The sequence below is a fragment of the Oryctolagus cuniculus genome, chromosome 20 (assembly GCF_051225735.1).
Source record: "Oryctolagus cuniculus isolate XC-2025 breed Fujian yellow rabbit chromosome 20, ASM5122573v1, whole genome shotgun sequence".
NCBI classification, from domain to species: Eukaryota; Metazoa; Chordata; class Mammalia; order Lagomorpha; family Leporidae; genus Oryctolagus; species Oryctolagus cuniculus.
In genome coordinates, this window is record NC_142886.1 from 19126741 (window position 1) to 19147572 (window position 20832).

The 20832-nt window shown below is 58.5% G+C and overlaps 1 protein-coding gene across 3 annotated transcripts in view; it reads right to left on the bottom strand.

The window, feature by feature from the left end:
* Positions 1-20832, bottom strand: part of ACTN1 (actinin alpha 1) — a 102069-nt gene that overhangs the window by 17436 nt on the left and 63801 nt on the right. For all 3 annotated transcript variants that reach the window (XM_017349365.4, XM_017349364.4, XM_002719521.6), the window contains exons 4-9: positions 15271-15357; positions 13884-13971; positions 12990-13068; positions 10209-10290; positions 7749-7834; positions 810-902 (exon numbers count right to left, since the gene is read on the bottom strand). In XM_017349365.4, coding sequence (XP_017204854.1) covers positions 810-902; positions 7749-7834; positions 10209-10290; positions 12990-13068; positions 13884-13971; positions 15271-15357 — 515 coding nt within the window. The remainder of the gene's footprint in view (positions 1-809; positions 903-7748; positions 7835-10208; positions 10291-12989; positions 13069-13883; positions 13972-15270; positions 15358-20832) is intronic.

A 20832-nucleotide genomic window follows, 5' to 3' on the forward strand; every position in this document is an offset into this window, starting at 1 on the left:
CCCTGAGGTTCCTGTCCCCTGACCTGCTAGGCTTCTAGAACGTGGGTCCCTGTCCCAAAAGGGGAGGGGCTGCTTCTGGGGCAGAGCGCTGGCCTGGAGCCCAGGCAGGGACCAGCCTGCATTGTTTTCCAGTAGCCAAGGCGATGGAGAAGATTGGGCGGAATGGAAACCTACCCAATGGCTGCAAGGTGCCGGGTGCCCACTTCCCCTGCAGGAGCCCTGAGTACGTGCTGTAACTGCCCCAGGCTAGGGAGCAGGATCATGGAGATCACAGAGCGAGGATTTACAGCCAGGCCCTCTGGCTACCGAACTGGGGTTCTGTCTGCCCCTGTGGGCCAGCAGAGACACCGAGAGGCTGGGCTGGGCAGCTCACAAGGCTGGCTGTTCTCAGGGAAGCCCTGACCCCTGTGTGGCCAACGGCACACCCAGCACTGGCCCATCCTGTCCCCTGTTGGGCCCAGCACCAACCAGCCCCAGCCAGCCCTGACACCTGCCCGGTCTGTGGCCAGCCCCAGGCACACCACTTTCCCAGTTTACGTGGAACTCACACACAGACCACCAGTGTACCAGGGCTTGGAGACCTCCTATTCAACTCTCAGGAGCTGCAAGGACCTCCTGTGCTCACTGCGCCTACCTCTCCTCCCTGGGAGATCTGCAGCACGGCCCGACTGCCCTGAGAGTTAACTGAGCCGGGCCCGTGGACCACACCCAGCCTGGCTCCCACGACAAAAGTGAGGACTCCTGTTCTCGGAGGGTGGGTTGTGCAGGGCGCTGCTGGGGCCACGGCAGCAGAACCCGGGGGTACCCACATCGCTGGCCAGCTTCTCGTAATCTTCCATCAGCTGCTCGTTCTCCTGGTTGACGGCCAACACCTTGCAGATGCGGTTGGCTGCTGTCTCCGCCTGGTGACAAGACGCAGAGTGTCAGGGCCAGCCGGTGCCGGTGGCAGGGGAACGGGGCACACACCTGTGCCGGCAAAGCCCCTCCCCGACTCCTGCACTCCAAAGTGCCTGGAGGGAGCTGCCATGGCTCTGAAGCCACCTCCTCTCCTAGGTCCTCCTCAGTCCTCCCCCCTACCCCCACTTTGTCAGCCCAGGTCCTGTAGGTCAGTGAGCCTGGATGGAGGCCTTGGTGACTGACCTGGATCCCTGCCAAAGGGCCTGAGTTTGAGGCCCAACACCGCATGTTGGGAAGAAACTAACCCAATGACCGACAGGATCAGAATTCTCAGGTCAGGTGGAGAAAATTGTCCCAGAATTCCCAGGGGCGGCACTGGCACCCCAAGGCTCAGGGCCTCAGGCCTGGATCAGCCAGGATGTTGGAGATGCAATGTGGGAGTCCTGGAAGCAGGTGCTGATAGAGAGGCCTCGGGGCCTCAGGATCCCTGCTGACTCTCCCGGGGATGAGATCACATCGGCGAAAACCAAGGGACCCTCAGCTGCACCAAAGGCAAACCCTGCAGATCAGCCCGGCGAGGGGAGGACGCCCAGCGTGCACGCCCCTGGGAAGACAACGCTCATCACGCATGGAGCGCTGGACAAGCAGAGACCCGAGGGGGCCTCGGCTGCGAGGAAGCAGAGATGGAACTGTGCTCAGACGCAAGGGCTTGGATCCCGCAGGGGACAGCGCTGCCCGTGACCGTGGGCCGTGGAGGGGAGCATTCCTAGGTCCACTCTGCAGCCGTGCTCTGTGCCTGCTCTAACCCTACACCAAAGGGAGGCGGGCTCAGAGCCTCCCGGGAGCCACGGGGTGGAAAGAAAAGAGCGGGCTGGGAGGAGAGGATGCCCGTGAGAAGACAAGCGCACAACTGGGGAAGAAAAAAAGATGCCCGGGGCAAGCGGAGAGAGGCGGGGCCTCCCAGCTGGTGGGTGAGCAAGCCACGGCGGGTCTCGGGGGCAGCACCACGAACTTCCTGAGGCTGTGGGCGCCCAGAGCAGGAAGCTGATGCAGGCCACAGCAGCCACGCTTGCTCCTTGAAGAACTTTCCAAACAGGACGCACGCCACTGGATCGTGTGCTCTGGGGGTGACTGTGCTGGGGGCGGGGCTGATGACTGTAGGGGTCGGGGTGGGCTGGGGCTCAGTAAGGGGGTGACACAGGAATGGCACAGGCTGATCCAAGTCCTCTAGGTAGAACCCGGAGCATTGGGTCTCAAGAAATGGAGACAAGGAGCTGCATCCTCAGGCCTCAGCCCCTGCTCCCAACCATCGCTGTCCTGGAGGGGCCAGGCCTCGTCTCACACAGAACTCCAGGTCGGTCCTCACCCCTCAAGTGAGAGGTCACTCGGGGGAATTCCAAGGGAAATTCCTGGCCTGGAGCCTGTCCCAGAAGTCAGGGGCTCGAGAGGGCAGGGTCCCGGGAACCAGGCCGCTATGTACCCCCCATTCCCATCAGCTGCCTGCAGCACCCAGCTACACCCCTGGAGGCTGGGCCAGGGCAGGGGAGAGCCAAGGGGTGTCCCCTCCAAGTTGACAATCATGTGTGGAGGTGGGGTGGCTGCAGATCCTGCCCCAAACCTGCCTGCCAGCAGATGAGAATCGCAGGGCGCCCCCCACCACTGCAGGCTGGTACAGCTGCTGTTGCCATGGCAAATGGAGAAGGCCCACCTTGCTCTCCTTACAGCCCCAATTCATCTGGAAAACCCTGGGCCCAGTGATCGCAAACGGATGTGTCCATCTATCCACTTGGGTGGCCTGGGATCTGAGCTCACAGGACTGCAAGGGATGTGGCCTGTGGGCCTCTGGACCCTCGCCCAGCACCTAGAGCCTGCCGAGCACTCCAGGGACAAAGGGGGGCATTCTCAGGAGGGCCTCTGGGGATTTTCCATAAAGAGCCAATCCCTTGCACCTCAGCCTGCCCCTGCCCAGCTGGCCTCAGCAACAGGCTGAGAACAGTGAGGTCTATAACAGCAGCCCTGCCCTTGGGAGGGACCTGGACATCATGGGGCAGAGGAACACTTTTCTTTGTAAAAGGCCCACCGGCCAACTCTACCGGGGCTGCCTCGGAGAACAGCCCAGCTCCCATCACCACCTTCAGGAGCAGGTCCCTGGAATCCAGATTGGATTTGGGGTGGGGGGGGAGAAGCAAAACAAACTGAATTCTGACCCCTCCCCTACTCTCACTGTCCAGCTTCCTCTCGCAGGCAGGCAGCACCCCCAGGAAGCCTGCTGCAGGCTGGGATGCACCTGCTTCCACAGCGGCTCTTTGATGAAGACGGGTCGGCCTCCACCGGCCTCAGCCACGGAGCTCAGATGAGATCAGCTTGGCAGGCACGAGCCCAGCAGGGCCTCCAGGACACCAGCCCGGAGTGGAGAACGCTGACGATGGCAGGTGCAGGGCCTACCCTGCGGATGCCAGCTTTCTGGCTTTCTAACGCTTGGCCCCGCCACGGCTCTAAGAACCTCATGCACTGCGGGGGATGTGGGAGACGAGGTAGAAACTCCAAGGGGATATTTCCTCCCGCAGGAGAAAGATGCGGGCCCTGGGAGGGACTTGGAAACTGAAGCAGTGTCAGAAGCCCACACTGGGAGGGGCCTGACCTCGGGTTTGTGTGCGAGAGGGGTTGCCCTGCCCTGGACCCAAGCAAGCAGCACGAGAAAGCCCAAGCTTGCTGGAGTTGATGGGACTCGCACAAGGTAATGCAGGCGAGCACACGATGTGCGATCTTCAACCGGCTGAGAAAACCCAAGCTGTGGAGTGCGCAAGCATCGTACGTGGCTTTCACACGTTTCTTTTGCACCCAAAGCAGCTCATCTTTTAATCCCATTTTCCGTGAACTTTTTGAAGCAGCCTCGGATTTATTCTGTAAAAAGGCAACCTGTCCACTTCTGAGCAGTAGGGGTAAAGGCTACGAGAAATCTGGGTTTGCTCTGCAGTTTGCGTGTGCGTATTTGTTTCCTGACCTACTTTAAGCTGTACTGTGATACAGCGAACATGCAACTACATTTTGCTCTCTATTAAAGAGGAATTTTCCAAAAGTTACAGACTATTATTCCCGGAGGATTTAGCTGTTCCAAGCCAAATTGCACCTACAGAGGAACCATTTTCCACTAAGGTGATGTCAGATATCTAAATGTGGCCACGTGACACGTCCCTACAGATCCACATGACTGCCACGAGGTTCTCATGGGTGACATTCTCCGACAAAGCTTTCCCAGATCTAGCCGGAATGGCCTCTCCTTCCTCCCACAGCTACCCGAAGCCGACTTTTTCCACTTGTCCCAAGTCAGCCCCCCGCGTTGGTGCTTCCGCCAACAAGGTTCCCCACTCTGCAGGGATCTCAGCCCAAGGGTCCGGCTTCCCCCAGGATGGGGGGGCGGGCTGGGCATGGGGCCGGGGAAGAGCTGAGCCCCGGTGTGACACAGGTCCTCTCCCCTGCAGCCGCTCTGGACCGCCTCTGATTCCTGCCATCTTCCCCTCCACAGGCAGCCTGCGTGGAACTAGCGTGCTGCAATCTCATGGCTCAAAGCTTCTACACAGGCTGTGGACCCCTACTCACCCCTGCTGGAGGTCCAGTGCGTCCTGCAGCCCCCTGGCTCTCCCCTCCACCCCAGCCCCCGTTCAGATCCAGCACAGAGCAGGCACTGCTTCCTGCAGCCACTGCCAGCTTCTTGTTCCCAGGGCTCCCCCAGACACACCATGAACTCGAGGGCAGGAACGGGCCGTTGTTCTCCCCACGTACACTGAGGGACAAATCAATGGATGCATCTGCTCCTGAAAGCACCTGGATCAAGTTCATGCTGTCAAGGGCTGCTTCTCAGAGACAGCTCCCAAGTGACCATGAACTTCAAAGCACGGACTACATTAGCCCAGTCTTGGTGCACCCACCCATCCTACATCCCTGTGGGGGACCAGGAGGGGAGAGGGAAGTGGAGAAAGAGTGAGAACCAGAACCAGTGTGTCCTACAGAAGTGTGCCTGCCTCCACCGTGGACAGTCACACGGATGTGTGCGCCATGGCTGTGGGCAGGCACACGTGCTGAACACACACGTGTGCACACACATGCACACGGTGTAAGATCCTGCCTTTCTGGTCCCATGGTCCAAGGTTTGGTGAGGCTGATTCCCCCTATCAGCACCAGCCATGGTGCTGCCAGGCAGAGAGAGCCCTCCTTCCCGGAGCCCCTGCCCCCCAAGGAGGGGTGGGGCTCCCTTCCATCTGGCCCACCAAACTCATGGTTGGCAGCAACTAAGACCCCCGCCCTAGGACAGGAGAGGAGTGCCACCACCCCCACCCCAGCTGGTGACCTTGTCCTCGGATGTGGACAAAAGTAGCGTGAAATGGTTGCAACAGGGATGAGGGGAGGGGAACAGGGCACAGGGGAGGGGTGGAGGTTGTGGAAGAGGAGCAGGCTGCCACACACACACACACACACCCCACATTCCCTTCCGAGCACTTATCAGCCAGGACACAGAGAAGGCCTCAGACACAGGTAAGGCCAGAGTCAGTGGGCGTGAAACCCAGGACAGAGCCCTGAAGGAGAAGAGGAGGAGGAAGAGGAAGAAGAGTGGAAAGAGGGACAGACCACTGCAGTCAGCCGAGCCAGGGACACGGGCAGGTGCGCTCTCCGGGGCTCCGAGGTGGCAGGCCAGCCAAGGCAAGCAGAGAGATGCTGTCCTCGCAGCTACAAGGTGGGGGTGAGGGCGAGCACAGCGGCAGGGGGGTGGGCCAGAGGGAGAGAGGAAGCAGGACACAGGACGGGGGAGGGCTGGGCAGCCGGGACCTGGGGGACAGGAGCCTCCAGAGGGGTCCCTCTGCCTTCTGAGTGCTCACGGGCCCTGGGAGGAAGGTGAGGACAGGGCTCAGAGGTGACAGGCAGGGAACAAGGTAGCTGCTAGCCCAGGGGGTATCTTTGTCTAACTCCTTAAAGCCATCTCCTCCCCCAGGTTGCATCCATTGGAAAGATGTCAACTGATTTTGTTAGGAGATATTTTTTTACTGACATCTGCAGAATATTTAGCAATAAACATTCAGATCTTTATTGTCTACAGCACACACAGGGTGCGCTTGAATTGCATGCAACCTGCACAACCATCCACGGCAGGCCTGGTTGGGAAGCATCAGGCAGGGCTCTGGCCTGGACTTCTCCCTGCCCTGGCTGCTGGCTGTATTTGGAGGGTGGGTGACCTTGCTCGAGCAGGAAGCAAGGAGAGAGTGCGCTTAAGGGAACAGTCAGGAAGCAGAGCCGAGAGCCACAGCGCTCGGGACAAGGGCTCTCAATGGGGGGACGGGTGGGGAAGGAAAGAAGTGGAGACCAGGAACTTCCTTCCCAGTCCTGGTGTCCACTCTGCCCAGTGCACAGGGACGGAGCCCCCAGGGGCCATCAGAGGCTGAGCTTCTCTGGCATCCTCAAGTGTCCTGGCCAAGGGTCACAGAGCGTCTTGCCCCTTTGCTAACCCCTCGTTTCACTCCAGGGCCTGCCACCGGAGCGTCCAGGGCAGACGGAGAGAGAGAGGGCGAGAGGGCGGCAGGGAGAGTGGGCGAGGCCGAGGGAGAGCTCACCTTCTGCGCACCCGAGAAGGCGTGGCAGTGACATGAAACATTAGGTCACATGGCCTTCCCATCCGGCCTTAGCGTGCCTACGCATCTGCGCAGAGAAGAAGAGGTTGAGAGGAGAAAGTAGGCGGCGGCGGCGGCGGCGGCACAGAATCAACCCAAGCAGCTGTGGTGGGCAGAGAGAACACGGGACGGACAGGCAGACAGACAGATAGACAGACACAGAGGGAAGGCTCAGAGAGAGGAAAAGGGGACGGTGTGGGGACAGGGGACAGGTGGGAGCTGAGCACAGTCCCAGGTGGGGCCGGAGACAGGCAGGGAGGGCGCAGGGTGGGGGTGGGGGGCAGGGGCTCCCAGCATGCATCTTCAGACAGGTCGCTGGGGGGCCATGCAGAACGGGACGTTTGCACGAGCATCGGACAGGCCCACAGACCAAAGCCATGGAGTTCCGCGGTCAAGGCTGCCGCTTCTGGGTGTTCGCCCAGGAAGGGGGCTCTGGGGAAAGGGTGTCTGCTGCCCAAGCTACACCTCTGTCTGCAGTGGGCGTGGTGCCCTTGTGTAGTGCAGAACCTGCACAACTGGACTCGGACACTCCCCGAGCGACACTGGGCCAGGACACTTGAAGAGACTCACAGCTGCCCGCTCCCTCCCCGCCCCCACCAGGGGTTGTGTCTCTCTCTGGGAACAGAGTACAAAGGGACCTCGTGGGGGTCCTGGACAGGGACCAGAGGGCGCCAAGGCGCACAGGGGCTGGGCACAGATCTGCTAAATCACGTGTGCATGAGTGGGGCGAAGGTGAGGGGCTTGATGACAGCTGCACACAACGGGTACAGGAAGACAGGCGCTGTCCCCCCAGAACCGCCTCCCAACGGAAAGCCCTTCGCTTGGCCAGGGCTGGAGCTGCAACAGAGGGAGGCGTGCAGGGGCAGGGCCCAGCCCAGCCCTGCTGATCTCACACACACAGCCCTTCCTGCTGATGCCAGGCACCTTCGACCCAGAAGCTCATGAGCCCTTGCCCGATTTTCTTGGTCACGGGAGAGGAAGATGAGAGAGAGAGAGAGAGCAGGGGTGCGGGGTGGGAGAGGAGCCAGACAAGACCAACACGCCACTGCAGAACCAGGCGCTAACTCTACCGATGAGACCATCCAGGCACCTGCCCCGGGGAGGGGCAGGGCGGGCAGGAGGGGTGGAGAGCGTGGCTGGGGGCCGGCATGAGGTGTGCTGGGCATGGGAGGAGCAGGGGGCCCCGGGTACCTTCTGGGCTCCAGAGAAGGCGTGGTAGAAGCTGGACACGTAAGTCATGATAGCCTTCTCATCGGGCCGGGCGGTTCCGACGATGTCTGTCAACGACATCCAGGAGTTAAAGGCAGCCGGGCGCACGTGGCACCACCTCCCGAAGCAACCAAGAAAGCTCCTGCCGACTCAGCGCCGAGACGGGGAGCCTGGCTCTACGCGGCCACGCAGGACCCCACAAGCGCTAAGCGGGGAGGGCGGGGGGCACAGCAGTGAAGACACCGCTAAGGGCGCCTACTTTCCCTATCACAGGTGCCTGAGTCTGGCTTCCTGCTCATGTGCACCTTGACAGGCAGCAGGCGATGGCTCAAGTCGTCGGGCGCCTGCCACCATGAGGGAGGTCTGGATTGAGGTCCTGGCTCCTGGTTTTGGCCTGGCCCAGCCCTAGCTGCTGCTTCATTCTTTTGGAGAATGAATCAGAGGATAGGAGAGCTTTCTTGGTCTTTCTCTCTTTGCTTTTCAAATACGTTAAAAAGAAAAAAAAAGTCCTTCCGCCCCAAGTTCATGGCAGAACTAGGAGGGGAGGGCCAAGGGCGAGAAGAGATGTGAGAACAGAGGGGTGGCACACGACAGGCAGTGCCACGGGTGCACCTCTCAAAGACTCTTCTAGACAACCAGGGACATCTGATCTGGAACTCAGCAGTAGATAAACCAAGACTTCTGTCAATTTGCCAGGTGTAAAAGTTGTTCCGGGGGCTGGCTCTGTGGCATAGTGGGTAAAGCCAATGCCTGCAGTGCCGGCATCCCATATGGGTGCCAGTTCCAGTCCCAGTTGCTCCACTTGTGATCCAGCTCTCTGCTGTGGCCTGGGAAAGCAGTAGAAGACGGCCCAGGTCCTTGGGCCCCTGCACCCACATGGGAGACCTGAAGAAGCTCCTGGGTCCTGGCTTCAGATAAGTGCAGCTCCGGCCACCGCAGCTAACTGGGGAGCGAACCAGAGGATGGAAGACACCTCTCTCTCTCTCTCTCTCCCTCTTTCAAATAAATTAATCTTAAAAAAAAAAAAAAAGGTTGTTCCATGGTTACAGAAGAAAACACCCGTATTTTCAAGGCAAGGTTTTTTCAAGTACATAGCTGAGATTTGCTTTAAAAACATTTCAATAAAGAAAACAAAACAAAACAAAAAAAAAGGAAAAAATACAGTGTGACAAAGTCTCACTCATCATTCCATCTGGATGACGGATACACAAACGCTCCTTATAGCATTCACTCTGCTTTTGGGTACTTCAAAGTACTTGAAAATGTTCTCATGATACAGTGAAATTTAAAAACAAAGGGATGGAGTGGGCGTTTGGCCTAGCAGTTAGAATGCCCACGTTTCACATCTGAGTGCCTGAGTGCGATTCCAGGCTCCGGCTCCTAACTCCAGCTTCCTGCTACTGCAGAGCCTCGGAGGCAGCAGCTGATGGCCCAGGTGATCGGGTTCCTGCCACTCACATGGGAGACCGGGACTGAGCCCCTGGCTCCTGGCTCCAGCCCAGCCCAGTCCTGGCCATTACGGGCCTCTGAGGAGTGACTGATCAGGTGAGAACTCTCTCTCTCTCTCTCTCTCTCTCTGTTGCTGGCAATTTGAAAATGGGTGAGAAGCTACTGGTGGGGCAGGGAGCAGGGAACGGTCCTGGACGCCCCCCCAGCCCTCCTCAGGGAGCAGGCACATTTCACACCAGCCCCTGAGCCCTTGCGGTCAAGGAGTCCCAGATGGCAGGTGGCTAAGGTATGCCAGGCTGCCCGAAGGGGCAAGAGCAGCAGTGGGCACAGGGCTCAGTCTTGAGGCCCATGGGCCTGCCCAGCTCCCCAGAGACCTCCCCACCAACCCACCCACCCACCCACCCACCTCTGTGCACCTGCGAGAGCTGCTCTGCACAGCAGGGCTTGGTGGCCATCGGGTGGCCCACACGCCCCGCCCAGAGACCTCATCTTTGGTAAGGATGTTTTTGCATCAAACCCCAAACCTGTCCCTAGCCAGGTTCCGTCCCCACACTGCCTGGGTCTGCCGCGCAGGCAGGACAGATGGGGAAGCTACACCGCCAGGGAGCTGTAGCCCAGGGCCCCTCCACGGAGCAGGGCACAGGGCGGGTCCCCAGGATTGCAAGGACTATGAGGGTGACGAGAGCTAGCAGCACACGCAGTCCTCGGTCACAGCGGGAACATGGCCAGGGCGCTGCACCCTGCCCGTGGGCTGTGGCCCCTGCAGGATGGATCTCAGCCGGGGGGACCTCCTGTCCCAACCCGCAACTGTGACTCCAAGACAAACACGAGAGCAGTCCTTAAGCGATCCGGGCAAGAAGAGCCTCAAAGTCCCCTCTCCCTTCAAAGCTCAGGGAGCTGCGGCGTTCCTGATGGACAGGAGACCCCAAGCTCCCGCCCCCGCCCCCTGTCCCCCGCCTTAGCTGCAGCCGGCGGATGGGGGACGCCCTTCACCTTCGGCATCCAGCATCTTGGGGATGTCCAGGTACTTCTCTGCCACATCAAAGGCCGTGTTCAGATTCGTGAGGGGGTCGTCCTGGGGGGGAGGGGAGAAGGCGGAAGAGGTGAGAGTGGGGACAGGGACCGCGGGGACACCCCTGAGAGGTGTGAGAGGTCACCAGAATGGGGGACACAGGGCACTGTCACCAGCCTGGATCCCCAGGGCGCAGCTCTGGGCACAGAACGCTGCTCTCACCGGCTGCAGGTCAGAGGGTTCTTTCCCTCTCAAAGTTAGGTTTCTTCATCAGAAAAATGGGGTGAAGACCTTGGGTGGGGTGGGAAAGGCCTGCCTGCTGAGAAATGCATGCTGGGGCCGGCACCCTGGTTCCTGGCTTCTGGTTCCAGCCCGGCCTCACGCCCGCAGAGCTCCAGGGCAAGGACCCTGGCCTCAGTTTCCCCGTGTGTAACACAAGACTTGGGACTAGGAGGCTCCGAGCTCCAGACTCAGCAAGAGTTGGAACAGGTGAGGCCTTGGGGCTCCCCCAAATGGCCCCCGTCCTGTGAACTGTGCTGGCCTCCAGGAAGCTCAGCGGGGACTGGCGAGGATGGGGAGACACTGGGGGGCATCAGACGGAGTGGGAGTGTGACACGGCGCAAGGGACACAGAACGGGCGATCGCCGTGGCATCCGGCGATTCCATTCCTGGCTCTCCATGGAAGGTCTGTGACAGGAAGGGCAGTGGCATACCCACGGCCAGAGCAGGCTACTCACGGTGGCCAAAAGATAGACGTGGCCAGGTGTGCGTCCCTGGACGACAGGACAAGCAAATGCGTTCAGACACGCGAGCGGGCACGGTTCAGCCTCGCTCAGGAAGGAAAAGTCTCTGACCCCCAGCACAACATGGGCGCACTCTGCCAAGTGAGATAAGCCAGGCACAGGAGGACAGAGGCCGGAGAGCACCACTTCCCGAGCTTCAGCTGGTGCGGGCAGAAAGCAGAATGGTGGTGACCAGGGGCTGGGCAGGGGGAGAGAGCGGGCAGCTGGTGGTTCATGGGTCCTGAGAAAGTTCTAGAAATGGATGGTGATGGATGCGCAACAACGTGCATGAAGCTAACACCTCTCAATGGTACACTTGACCATGGTTACAACGGTTCATTTTAGGTTTATCTGTATGTGTATTTTACCAGAAATTTAAAAAAAAACCTGTAAGGTGCAGAAGGCCCGCCCAGGAGTGGGAGGAGTTGCAACCTGCTGCAGGCAGACTTTGCCTCGGTTCCTCCACTTGCTAAAGTGAGAATACCCAGGGAACTGAGGGGTAAACACACCCATTTGGGACACTTTCAGGAGGAAATTACTCAAAACAGAGAAGGCGGAGCCCTTCTGGGAAAGTCTGACAGGAGCCAGGGTGACGGGAAAACACCGCCAAGCGCTACAAGTCACTTCCACCAGAGCCTGGCACGGCAGCTGCCAGCGTCACCCCGACGCCCACTCGCCTGCTGCCCCAGGGAGCAGGCACCTCCCGTACCACCACCCTCTCACCGAGACTCTTCAGGAGGGAAGAGCCCCAAGTTCTTTGAGACAAGGTCCGGGCTAGCGTTTGGGCTGGATCCACTAAGAGATCCACTAAGAGAACTGAATTAAAGCGAACTGGGGCGGGGGGAGGGGACGACACAGAGTAACACTGGGGGAAATGGGCTGGGGCTGATAAAAAGCTGCAGAGAGGGATGGGGTGGTATCAGGCAACGCCCCCCCACTGCTACCCCACTCCTGCCTCCCAATGACGGAGGCACTAGGAGCCTCTGCAATGGGGCGGTCAGCACTGGTCCAGCTCCAGGTGGGGATGGGCAACAGCTGGGGACGACCTGGCCACTGTCACCTTGTACACTCAAGCAGGGGACAACAGGTACAGCACACTTGTCATAAACAGCTGAGTCAGGAGCTGGCCTGTGACACCAGCATCCCAGATAAGCGCCAGTTCTAGTCCTGGCTGCTCCACTTCCGATCCAGCTCCCTGCTAATGCGCCTGGGAAAGCAGCAGCAGATGGCCCAAGTGCTTGGGCTCCTGCACCCAAGATGGGAGTTCCTGGCTTCTGGCTGTTGCAGCCAGGGGCCTTTCCAAGATGCCCATGCATGCGGCCTCTTGGCACTGGGACAGGTGGAGCAGATGTTGCTGAGTCCAGTCGAACGGTCAGGATGGTTCAGGACAGGCTTTGCCAAGGTCTCGGTCAGCACCCCTCACCAGCTCAGACGCCGAGAGCCAGCCTGAGGCTGGAGACAGCCCTCATCGCCGCTCGTCTGCCCTGCCATGCACACAGCCAGCCGCACGACACATGCCAGAAGTGTAAGAGAAACCAAGCAATGTTCAAAGAAAGCCCTCCAAGCTGGAGCAGGGAAGGAAATGAAATCCATGTGGGGCGGGAGAACCCGCTCAGGACCGCGCAGCTGGGAGAAAACCTCTCTCGGAAGATACAATACTGTCAGTCACACGGTAATGGTGCCACCTTGCAAAGCCCACAGGAACATGAGGCAGGAATGTCACTTAGGACCTCATCGCTCCCTCCCCCAACTATGGCCACAGGGGTGCATTCTCTAGGTGTGCCAGGACTGTGCACACGGACGCACCTGCTGTGTGCCCATGGGCATGAAGGAGCCTGCAAGGGGTTTTCCTGCTCACTTCTACAAAGGCCTGGCCGGCCTAAGAGGCAGACACCTCTCGGAGCAGGGGGCCAGGCCCGTTGTCCCCCTGCCCACCCACCCAGCAGGGACCAGCAGGTGGGGTCGGGTGAGGGCACGCACCTTGCGCAGCTTGCCGTAGTCGATCAGCTCAGGCCGGTGTCGGTGGATCAAGGCACAGAAGCCGAGGCCGTCCTTCCAGCTGCCCAGAGAGAGAGAAAGTGGAGCGAGCTGGTGAGGGCGGCCCACCGGCCAGGCGGCCAGGCGCTAACCAAAGCTGGGCTGGGAGGCGAGGGCCACCTTTATGCTGGGGATAAACAGGAGGGGATTTCAAAAAGTTCGTGGAAAGCTGGCATCAAAAGAAAAGTTCAGGGACAGGCATTTGGCCTGGTGGTTAGGACGCCTGCCTGCATCCCGCATCAGAGCATGTACCCAGCTGTGACTCCTGACAACGCAGACCCTGGGAAGAGCAGGTGTGCTGTCAAGTCACTGGGTTCCTGCCACCACATGAGAGACCGGCCCAGCCCCGTCCTGGCTCTCATGGGCATCTGGAGAGTGAACAGCAGGTGCGTGCTCACTCTGTTTTTCAAAAACAAGTTATTTTGATGCAAAATTTTTTTGAAAAGCAAGCCCATTTTTTTTTTTTGAAATATGCATTTTTCCATGAACTTCTGGGAAGTCCCCTCAGCTATAACTTTTTGGAGATGGAGATAGGAGAAGGCAGGTTGAAAAGGGACATTTCTTCCTGCCACAATCCCAGACGCTGTGGGGGGCTGCGGCTGCCCGGGAGCCCGGGCTGGGATGTGCAGGACGCTCCCCTGGGGGACTTCCCTGGTGGTATGAACACAGACCGAAGTGTCCCAGACATAGCAGCTGTGTCCAAGACAGCGATACGTCCCGTTCAAGGCAAGGCGCCTCTTCCCCTGGGGCCCCAACTCGGCTCCAGAGCCGACACTGACCCCGCCAAGGTGGCCAGGAGTTCCCGGGGAGGCAGCCCGGCAGCCCCCGGCCACTCACCTTATATGGAAGTTTTGGATGTTGACATTCTTGTAAGGGGCCGTCTTCCTCTGACACCACAAGAGCAGCCCTTCCTTGGCTGATGTCTCTGTGGGAAGGGGACCGGCAGAGGTCAGCAGGCGAGCCCGTGGGTGGAGGGTGCTGGCTCACGTGAAGCCCGGATTCCAGCCCTGCTGCTGCCGGGGGGGGGGGGGGGAGCCCCTGCCAGCAAGTTCACGGCTTGACAGGGTTTGAGAAGTTATCCGAGAGCCTAGGAAGCATTTCAGAGCTGGCTGCGTGGCTTATTTAAATTCTGAGAGGGGGCGGGCGTCGGTCCGAGTGATGCAGCACCAGTTAACATGCCAAGGTTCCAAATCAAAGCACCTGGACTCCACACCCGGCCCCTCCTCCTGACTCCAGCTTCTTAGCAGTGCGCACCATGGGGACAGCCGGTGACGGCTCAAGTACCTGGGATCCTGCCACTCACGTGGGAGACTTGGATCGAGTTCCCGGCTCCCGGCTTTGGCCTTGGCTCAGGCCCAACTGTCCTGGGCATTTGGGGAGTGAACTAGCAGATGCGGGTTCTCTCTCCACTTCTCAAATAAGTAAATAAAACGTTTTTTTAAAATCCTGACCTAACAGTGATTCTAGTTTTCAGAATTATTTCTCCCTACTCCTTTGGATTTGGAGAAATGGAAGTGATAGGAAGTAAGTCGGCGACCGCATCAGGCGGCCCCTCTGGGGAGGAAGCTCTGATGGGGCCAGGGAATCTGCAGGCCAGGAGTCTCCAGACAGGGCCTCCGGCAGCCTGCAGAGTGCACACAGCTGAGTGGGAAGAAAGCGTGGGGACTCCCACCCGGATCTTACTGTCATCTAAAAAATAAGGCTCCTCTGTTTTCACTGCGTGGATTGCAAATTTGTGTGTGGGGGGGTGTGCCTATGTGCATATCAACGTGCAAATGTTATGAAATAAGTGCACGCCTATCAGAAATAAGCTCAAAAACTGCGGCAAGGTGGACTCCAAAGCCCGCTCAGTCATTACCCCCGTCACAGTAGCCCTTGCAGGTCTGGGAGGAGGCCACCAGAGGGAGCCATGCGAGCAACGTGGAGGACCTGGGTCAGCTCCCGCCAACTGGGGCTGCTCCCGCCCCACGCTCAGAAGCCACGGCAGGTTTACAGGACACTCCCTCACCACAGCCTCTGGGCTTTGCCAAAAGTGGCTTCCCTGCACACCTATGGGAACTGGCAGCCCAGAAAAGTCCTTACAGACCAGGAGGCAGGGCAGATGCCCTGAAATGGGCCCATGACACAGCGGCCATCGCCCAGGGCGAAGAGCTAACCGAGCCGAGGCTGGCGAGGAAGATGAGCCGCTGGAGGCCGGGGGTGGGGGTGGGGGGAGGAAGCCCACCTTCCACCGAGATGTCCTGGATGGCGAAGCGCAGGATGATGGTCCAGATCATGCCCAGGGTCATCTTCACGTTCCCGTCCACGATCTCTGCAGAGACAGCGGCGGGGCGCGTCAGGATGTGGCCGCACCTCGGGCGCTCCGACACGCCACGCACCGCGCATGGACAGCGGCCAACACCACGCACCGCGCAGAGACAGCGGCGGGGTGTGTCAGGACGCGGCCGCACCTCGGGTGCCCCGTCACGCCACAGCAGCGGGTCGTCAGGACGCGGCCACACCTCGGGCGCCCCGTCCCGCCACGCACCGCGCTAGGAAGCAGAGAGCAGAGTGCCGCTTCCGGGGCAAGGCGGGGTGTTAGGAAGAAGTGCAAAACCCCGTGATAGGTGCCAGGAGAGACCTCTACAAGGAAATGGAGTCAATTCCACGTGGGGACAGTGGGAGCCTCGGGAAAGGCCCCAGAAGCGGGCGTCTTGAACCCTGACCGGGGCTCCCCAGCCTGCCGGAGAAGAGGGGGAGGCTGTCTAAGCCACACAGATGTTCTGGCGACTCTAGCAGCTGGGGGTCTCTGGGCAAACAGCCACCACACAGGGAAAGCCAGCACGAGTGGCAGAAAGCCATCCACTCAGCAGTTCTGTGACCTGCCACCGTGAAGGAACCACCCACTCCCAAGTCACCCTTGTAACACTACCAGTTGCAGATTCAAATAGATTCTCTTCTTTAAATATCAAGCAACAGACAAGTCCATGAGTGGAGAGAGACTGTTACATTTAACCTAAGCAGCACTTTCTAGTTTTTTTTTTTTTTTAAGATTTATTTATTTATTTGAAAGGCAGAGTTACAGAGAGGCAGAGGCAGAGAGAGAGAGAGAGAGAGAGAGAGAGAGACAGAGAGAGAGATCTTACATCCACTGGTTCATTCCCCAGATGGCCACAATGGCCGGAGCTGAGTCTATCCAAAGCCAGGAGCCAGGAGCTTCTTCTGGGTCTCCCCCATGGGTGCAGGGGCCCAAGGACTTGGGCCATCTTTTGTTGCCTTCCCAGGCACATTAGCAGGGAGCTGGATTGGAAGTGGAGCAACTGGGATCCAAATGGGCACCCATATGGGATGCTGGCACTGCAGGGGGCGTCTTTACCTGCTACGCCACAGCGCAGGCCCCACTTGCTAGACTTTTAAGTGCTATAAACTCTAGTACATTTTCTTCTAAGCCTCGGCCAAAGGCAGAGAATCCAAACAGAACAAAGCTCCTTTCTAAGGCACCAGCTGACACTGAAATGTAGACTCCTCACCCTCACCTCCTTCTCAGACCAGGAGATGGTGACCTGGCTCAGGGTAGGGTATGCTCAAGTTAGAGTAAGGTGCCCAGGCCGGCACTGTGGCTCACTAGGCTAATCCTCTGCCTGCGGCGCCGGCACACCAGGTTCTAGTCCCGGTCGGGGTGTCGGTTCTGTCCGGCTTGCTCCTTCCAGGCCAGCTCTCTGCTGTGGCCCGGGAATGCAGTGGAGGATGGCCTAAGTGCTTGGGCCCTGCACCCCATGGGAGACCAGGAGGAAGCACCTGGCTCCTGCCTTCGGATCGGCGCAGCTCTGGCCATAGCAGCCATTTGGGGGGTGAACCAATGGAAGGAAGACCTTTCTCTCTCTCTCTCTCTCTCACACACACACACACACATACACACACAGTCTAACTCTGCCTGTCAGAAAAAAAAAAAAAAAAGAGTAAGGTGCCCAAGGGTGATCTTATCTTTCTCCACCTGCAGCCTTACTTTGGGAGGAGTTCCTAATGGAAGCATGGGAAGGGGCGATTTCCAGGGCATCCCGACCCCTCGGCCCATGCCCATGAGAGTTCGCGTCCACACCCCCCATAGACAAGAATGGATTTGCATTAAGGCAGGCATACTCTAGGGCCCCAGCCCCTTGCTCAAAAATTCAGTGGTAGGATGGGCTTTCGGTGCAGCCGTGCAGACAGTGCTTGTCATGCCTGCCCCCCCCCCGGGGTGACCAGGATTGAGTGCCAGTTCTGCTTGACTCCAGCTTCCTGCCAGCGTAGACCCTGAGGGGCAGCAGGTAATGGCCCAAGTGGTTGTATCCCTGTGACCCACATGAGACCCAGGCTGAGTTCCAGGCCCTTGGCTTCAGCCTGGCCCAGCTCCCGCTGCTGCAGACACATGGAGAGTGAGTGGACAGAAAATCTCTCTCTCTCTCTGTGGCTGGCCCTCACTCCCCGTTTTCCTTTGCCTTTCAAATAAATAAATAAAAATAAATAAATAAATAACTAGGGCGTTGACTTTCAAAAACCAGTTTAGAAGAAAGTGGCCTGTTGCTCTCTGACCAGGTGAGTGCCGAGCAGGGAGCAGAAACCCCCGGGGGAGGGCAGGCGACAGCGCTGGGCCTGCCTAGGGTGCAGAGCGAAGGCCAAGCAGAATCCACTCTGCACAAAGGGTAAGAAGCGACTCTCCCTCCTAACAGCCCCAGACACCGGCAGGCACGGCCCCCACCCAAGGGTCTGGGGTGGAAACAGACAGCTCAGTGACACAGCTGGCACTCAGCAGGGTGCACTGTGGGCAGGCAGAGTCAGTTCGTGAAGCTTGGCATTCGAAGATGCACATTTGGGGCCGGCACTGTGGCGCAGCGGGTAAACACCCTGGCCTGAAGCACCAGCATCCCCTATGGGTGCCGGTTCGAGACCCGGCTGCTCCACTTCTGATCCAGCTCTCTGCTGCAGCCTGGGATAGCAGTAGAAGATGGCCCAAGTCTGTGGGCCCCTGCACCCGCATGGAAGACCTGGAAGAAGCTCCTGGCTCCTGGCTTCGGATCAGCACAGTTCTGGCCATTGCGGCCAATTGGGGAGTGAACCATCGAATGGGAGACCCTTCGCTCTCTCTCTGCCTTTCCTCTCTCTGTGCGACTCTGACTTTCAAATAGATGAGTAAATCTTAAAAAAAAAAAAAACAACATTCGTTTGCAACTTGTAATAGTTTCGCATCTGCAATAATTCAAGAGCATATCCACACTGATCAGTAGATACATAAGCAAAAGACATGCATAGATCTGTCCCAAAACACAACAGGTAATGAACTTATAAGAATGTTCAGGGGCCAGCGCTATGGCACAGTGGGTAAAGCCACTGCCTGCAGTGCCAGCATCCCATATGGGCGCCGGTTCTAGTCCCGGATGCTCCATTTCTGATCCAGCTCTCTGCTATGGCCTGGGACAGCAGTAGAGGATGGCCCAAGTCCTTGGGCCCCTGCACCCACATGGGAGACCCAGAGGAAGCTCCTGGATCCTGGCTTCAGATCAGCTCAGCTCCAGCCGTTGGAGCCATTTGGGGAGTGAACCAGCAGATGGAAGACCTCCCTCTCTCTCTCTTTCCCTGCCTCTGTAACTCTGCCTTTCAAATAAATAAATAAATCCTTAAAAAAAAAAAGAAAGAAAAAAGAAACTGTGCACGGTTCTTTTCTCCCCCTCTTCCAGAACATAAGCTCCACCGAGGCCAAGAATCTTCTCCGGTTTCTATACTGCTCAGCGGCAGACGGGGCCCCGTGAGAAAGCCCTCCGTGTGCACTGGCTGAATGAATGCATACACACTGGCAACACCGGCCCACGGAGGCAGAGCCCCTTGCTCCCTGGGAAAGCAGTGCTCAGGCAGTTCCGGGGCAGGGCCCGGGTACAGAACGGTGCGCAGCTATGCTCAACCAATAGACAGTTAAAGCTGCAGCTAAAGGCGACATGCGGGAGTTTCCCACGACTTGGGAAAACTTCACAAGCACGTTTATGCGCAGCATTTCAAATATAAGGAGAAGCGGCTCCCAGCTCTAAAGGAAGCAGGCAGCTTCTTTTGGGGGTCTTACTGTGCTTACTCCTCTCCCTCCTACACCCCAAAATCTCACCCAAGGAGTTTGCTACTGAGTTCTCACTCACACCAAACAAAGTGTTTGATTCCAGAAACCAGGCACCAGGGACTGGCAGGGAGAGGGGAGTTACCGGCTGTGCACCTCGACTCCACCCCCCATCTAGGGCACAGCCCCGGCCCCAGGGAGGCAGCCCCACTGCACCAGGCATTGCACCGGGGCTGCCCCATTCTTAAGAGGCAGCTTCATGGCAGGGGGTTGCTGGGAAGGCTGCGCCCAGAGGTTCCAAGGCCACAAGTGGGCTCCATGGGAGAAACCGTGATGATAGATTATTGATGTCTGCCCTGGGTGTGGGAGGCAGTGGTGGCTCCTGTTTCCTGTTCCTGGTCTGCAAGGCGCTGCAAAGCGTTTTGCGTGGCCGGCGCCGCGGCTCACTAGGCTGATCCTCTGCCTTGCGGCGCCAGCACACTGGGTTCTAGTCCCAGTCGGGGCGCCGGATTCTGTCCCGGTTGCCCCTCTTCCAGGCCAGCTCTCTGCTGTGGCCAGGGAGTGCAGTGGAGGATGGCCCAAGTGCTTGGGCCCTGCACCCCATGGGAGACCAGGAAAAGCACCTGGCTCCTGCCTTCAGATCAGCGTGGTGCACCAGCCACAGCGCACCGGCCACAGCAGCCATTGGGGGGGGGTGAACCAACGGCAAAGGAAGACCTTTCTCTCTGTCTCTCTCTCTCACTGTCCACTCTGCCTGTCAAAAAATAAAAATAAAAATAAAAGCGCTTTGCGTGTGTCCTATTTTCGCTGGGACAATACTCTACTGCTTCTCCCATCCCCCCACTCCAGGGAGGCAGTCAGCTGCCCATTATCCAGACAGAATGAACGATGCTGCACAGGTCCCACGTGACAGAAACTCGAATCCCAGGGGCCACCTCCCAGTCCAACACTTTGAATACTGCACCCCTTGCCCTCTCTGTGCTGAGAGATACTACATCATCAGGACCACTCCCAGGTCCTTGACACCTAAGCCATCAAACTTCAAAATGAAATGGAAAATCTTTCTCAGGTCCCCTCTGGGATTAAATCCCAACCGTTGAGCTGTGCGTTCGGTGTGGTGGTTAAGATCCCCCTTGTGACACCCGCATCCCATATCAGAGCGCCTGGGTTCACATTCTGACACCACTTCCAATTCCAGCTTCCTGCTAACACGCACCCCAGGAGGCAGCACAGCTCAAATAGTGAGAGACCCAAATTGAGTTCCAGGCTCCCAGCTTTGGCTTAGCCCAACACTGGCTACTGCAGGCATTCGGGGAATGAATTAGCAGATGGAACATCTCTCTGTGTCTGTGTGTCTCTGGGTCTCTGCATTACCAAAGGAGGGGGAAAAATCCCAACCGTTCACCCAGGCCAAGTTTCAACTCCAAGAAGCCTAGAACATTCTAGAACCAAATCTATTTGGAGAAACCGTAGGGCTCTAGTCGAACTCCTCCCAGACATGTGGATACTTCAGGTTCCCTAAGGCTCTACATCCGGAACTCGGCTGCCTAGAGCGTCTCCCTCCCCAGCCTGCACCTGTGCTTCCGGGAGGACCGCAGCGCGGTTCCTGCACAGGGCCAGCCCTCCGCAGCCCGGCTGCTCTGACACCAGGACAACCACCCCCACTTCCAGGACGGCTCGTTGCTGGGGATCACGCCGCTGCCGTTCATTTTCTAATCTGCGGCAGTA